Consider the following 4,942-nt stretch of genomic DNA (forward strand, 5'->3'; position numbering starts at 1 on the left):
TATATATATATATATATATATATATATATACTATAATATACATACATATATACTTAATATAGATGTATACGTATGTATGTATTTATGTAAATGTAAATGTATATATATATATATATGCGCACAAACATATATAAAAACATCTATATGTGTGTGTGCGTGTGTATGTATGTAAGTATCTATGTAGGTATGGAAGTATGTAAGTATGTAATTATGCTATGTATATTGTGTTTGTATGATGTATGTGTATGTATTTATATATGTATTTATGTATGTGTATGTATTTAAGTATGTATGTATGTCTATATTTATATTTGAATGTATACATGTATGTATGTATGTAGTTGTGTATGTATGTATTTATGTGTGTATGTATGTATGTAGATATGTAGATATGTACGATGTATGTATTTATGTATGTGTATATACATACATATGTATATATGCACGTATGTATGTATTTATATATTAATAATGTATATAAGTGTGTATGTATGTATGAATGGTTGTATGTATGCATTTATGTATGTATGTATGTATGTAAATATGTATGGATGTATGTATATATATATATGTGTGTGTGTGTGTGTGTGTGTGTGTGTGTTGTGTGTGTATGTATGTATATATATATGTATGTATATATGTATATATGTATCTATGTATCTATGTATATATATATCTATGTATATATATATATATATATATATATATATATATATATATATATATATATGTATATATATATATAAGTATAGATAGATAGATATAGATATGCTCACATCTTCCCATATTAGTATGTTTATACAAATACAATCGATTTAAACATATACGTGTGTATTTGCAAGCGTATGAGTTTGTCGTTGCACACTCGTATGTTTCCTAATGTACATGTCTATCTATATACACACAATATTAACATGTAGCTCATACCACAAATGTCGATTCTTCATACATTTTGAAATTAATTCAAGACCATGTTGATCTTTATCATAGTAGTAGTGGTTTATTACTTTGTGCATCGCCGTTCATCTTTGTGCTAACTCCAGTTTTCTGTTTAACTAGATATGACATGAACAACCTGAGATACGTAAAGTAGTACAGACGTTAAATAGAGCTATTATAGGTATCTCCAGACTCCTTTTACCTGTAGATGATTGGTTTCCAATACTTTAACGTATATACTGATTCTTCCTTACAACCCTGTATACAACCCGTAATCCGTTAGGCACCTACACCATCTGAGCCGGATGGGCGGACAACATAATTGTTTGGTGTTACTTTAGCGTATATACTGATTCTTCCTTACATCCTTATATACAATCCGTAATCCGTTAGGCGCTTACACCATAAAGGCCGGATGGGCGGACAAACCCGAACCTTCGCTAGTGTTCAGGAGTAGAGTAGCACGAGCGAGGAAAGGCTTCGGCGAAACTGTGGGCATGATGGTAGGCAATGACATTTCCAACAGAGAGTCGTTGCGAGCTCAGTACCGCAACTATATGGAGGCGGGTGTGGTCACCAATTTCATCACACAGGTAGGCTGTATGTATGTATATATATATATATATATATATATATATATACCATATATACGTACATATATATATATATATGTGTGTGTGTGTGTGTGTGTGTGTGTGTGTATGTCTGTATGTCTGTATGTCCATATGTCTGTGTACAGATACATGTGGTATCTATGCACGTATAAGCCCACTTTACTAGCACTGCGAACTTGAGACCTCGGCATACAAGTGTATCCTATGAACAACATGTCTGCTATATAGTATGTTTTTTGCTCCTGTCATGTATATCGCAGTCGAGAGAAATATAGTCTAGTTCATGATCACACCACTCTGCTGTCTCGTATATGTGTGTTTATTTGCCTGCCATATGATTTGATGGGTTGTATATACCCCCTATTGCGCCGCCCTCATACTGTCTACCCACCCTCCAGGTTGCTCGTCTGCTTCTGTTCATCTCACATGCTCACATGTCTTGTATCATGCATGTATGTGATATTCAATGCCACTCTAAATGCTTCCGAGTATTGCCTACAGTATAGCATATTTTGACAGTCCTATTCCCTATAGTATACCTATCCTGTTTTGTTTATTATATTATATCTATGCAGTTCTATCTACCGCAGTCCAACGATACAGGTCTCTTTATTTGCCTCTACACCTCTAAGCCGCACGCTCGCTACTGTCTCTTGCGATTGTTTCTGCGTCACGCTTGTGTGGGAGGGCTGTGAGTCTATCCCTGCTATGCCATACCTCCAAGTTAGGGTTCTAATCAGAAGTAAAGAAAAAACCCCAGATTTATCTCAAACATAGCGGACACCATCGGTAAATCGACCTGCCATTCTCATGAGACTTCTGAACGCGCACTTCTCATCTTCTCATGCAATAGGAAGAGATATTCGATCACATCTTCAGCCGTCTGGGGATCAACACGCCTTCTATCGACCATCCCGTGGTTTTGACCGAACGGGTATGTGGGCCCAAACATCGAGCATAGAAGTCTTTTTAATACTATGTTGTATTATGCATGGATCGAGCATAGAAATCTTCTTAATACTCTGTAATTATGCATGCATCGAGCATAGAAGTCCTCTTAATACTATGTAGTATTATGCATGCATCGAGCATAGAAGTATTTTTAATACTATGTAGTATTTTGCATGCATCGAGCATATATGTCTTCTTAATACTCTGTAGTATTATGCGTGCATCGAGCATAGAAGTCTTTTTAATACCATGTTGTATTTTGCATGCATGGAGCATCGAAGTTTTTTTAATACTATGTAGTATTATGCATGCATCGAGCATAGAAGTCTTTTTAGTTCTATGTAGTATTATGCATGCATCGAGTATAGAAGTCTTTATAGTACTATGTAGTATTATGTATGCATCGAGCATGGAAGTCTTTTAGTACTATGTAGTATTATGCATACATCGAGCATAGAAGTCTTCTGATTACTCTGTAGTATTATGCATGCATCGAGCATAGAAGTCTTTTTAATACCATGTTGTATTTTGCATGCATCGAGCATAGAAGTCCTCTTAATACTCCGTAGTATTATGCATGCATCGAGCATAGAAGTCCTCTTAATACTCTGTCGTATTATGCATGCATCGAGCATACAAGTCTTCTTAATACTCTGTAGTATTATGCATGCATCGAGCATATAAGTCTTTTTAGTACTATGTAGTATTATGCATGCATCGAGCATACAAGTCTTCTTAATACTATGTAGTATTATGCAAGCATCGAGCATAGAAGTCGTTTTAATACTATGTAGTATTATGCATGCATCGAGCATAGAAGTCTTTTTAATACTATTTAGAGTTGTGTATGGTCGCGGTCTCGTTCAGTATAGTTTCAGCCTATTCATTTCCAGGAAAGAAAACGGATTTTATTGTATTCATTGGAATAAGCACAGTACCAACACTCGTTTACTACAGAGCATGGTCTGTATATGGATCATCCGTGTAATAAGAGCGCGCTCATCCTCGCGTACTCTATGAGTAGTACCCACTTTATATGTGATTTCTATTCGAGCGCCTGTGTGAGCACACCCGAAACCCTAAACACCGCCAGCTCAAGAGCCACCCAGGTAATCTAATAATAGAATGTATCTACATAACATATACACACCCGCACAGGTCTGTGCGCCTATCTTCACGCGTGCGCGCTTCTTTGAGATGCTATACATGGCGTATGGCGTCCCTCGGATTGGCCTCGGCGTTGGCTGTCTCGTCAGCAACTACCTTCAGACCACTACAAGGCCAAGGTGCGTACTGCCTGGTCATGTAAATATATACGTATATATATATATGTATATATATATATGTATATATATATATATATATATATATATGGATATATATATAGTATGTATATATATATATATATATATATATATACATATATATATATATATATGTGTGTCTGTGTCTGTGTCTGTGTCTATGTCTCTCTGTGTGTGTATGTGTGTGTGTGTGTGTGTGGCCACCAGAGTCGGTGGAAGTGACGGTAAACATGCGATCGAGTTACGCACAGTGTGCTTAAATGCTCATACTATCATATCTCCCATTCACAGACGTATGGCAAATCTCACACATACTCTCATCTCTCTCTCTCTCACACATACTCTCATCTCTCTCTCTCACACACATACTCTCATCTCTCTCTCACACACACACACACACCAGTGCCAATGGTAGTGACGATAAATACGCAATAGTGATACAAATCGGCCACTCAGCCACACACATTGTCCCACTTATCAACGGACGAATGGACTCGCAGAACTGCAAACGGGTCAACATTGGAGCAGCCTCAACGGCGCACTACTTGCACAACCTGCTCAGGCTCAAATATCCCCAACACGCAGGTAGGATACACGTGGTTGGTTGTTACTATATAAATATACATGTACGGGTGCACCATGTGTATGCAGTAGACATCTGTATGTATACATGCGTTGACTATGCACACATGCATACATAGGCGATACACATATACACCCGTAGACCATACACACATATACGCATATTCAACATTGGAGTGGCCTCGACGACGCCTACTTGCACAGCCTGCTCTGGCTCGAGTGTCCCCACCAAACAAGTCCAAGTTACACAGTGATATGCCTCTCCCGCGGCATATGTCTCTGCTCGTACATATCATCATGAGAGTTTGTGTATGCGGAAGTGGAAGTGAAGATGACAACTTCCGGGGTTAACATCTCGCACTAGTTGATATCACTGTATGCACGGCGCCACACATATACTCACAATATGCGGCTTTCATTGTTTAGATTTGTATGGTGTCCCACCCTGTACCTATACATGTATACATATATGTATGTATGTATGTATGTATGTATGTATGTATGTATGTATGTATGTATGTATGTATGTATGTATGTATGTATGTATGTATG

At 37.2% G+C, this 4,942-nt stretch overlaps 1 protein-coding gene across 1 annotated transcript in view; it reads left to right on the forward strand.

The window, feature by feature from the left end:
- SARC_04393 (hypothetical protein) overlaps positions 1–4,407 on the forward strand; it is a gene marked incomplete at its 3' end in the record, with an annotated part of 5,251 nt that extends 844 nt beyond the window's left edge. Inside the window, exons 2-5 of the mRNA XM_014301789.1 lie at positions 1,333–1,532; positions 2,407–2,487; positions 3,663–3,790; positions 4,212–4,407. Coding sequence (XP_014157264.1) covers positions 1,333–1,532; positions 2,407–2,487; positions 3,663–3,790; positions 4,212–4,407 — 605 coding nt within the window. The remainder of the gene's footprint in view (positions 1–1,332; positions 1,533–2,406; positions 2,488–3,662; positions 3,791–4,211) is intronic.
- Between the last annotated feature and the right edge of the window lie 535 nt (positions 4,408–4,942).

The sequence above is a fragment of the Sphaeroforma arctica genome, assembly GCF_001186125.1.
Source record: "Sphaeroforma arctica JP610 unplaced genomic scaffold supercont1.244, whole genome shotgun sequence".
Lineage (NCBI taxonomy): Eukaryota > Ichthyosporea > Ichthyophonida > Sphaeroforma > Sphaeroforma arctica.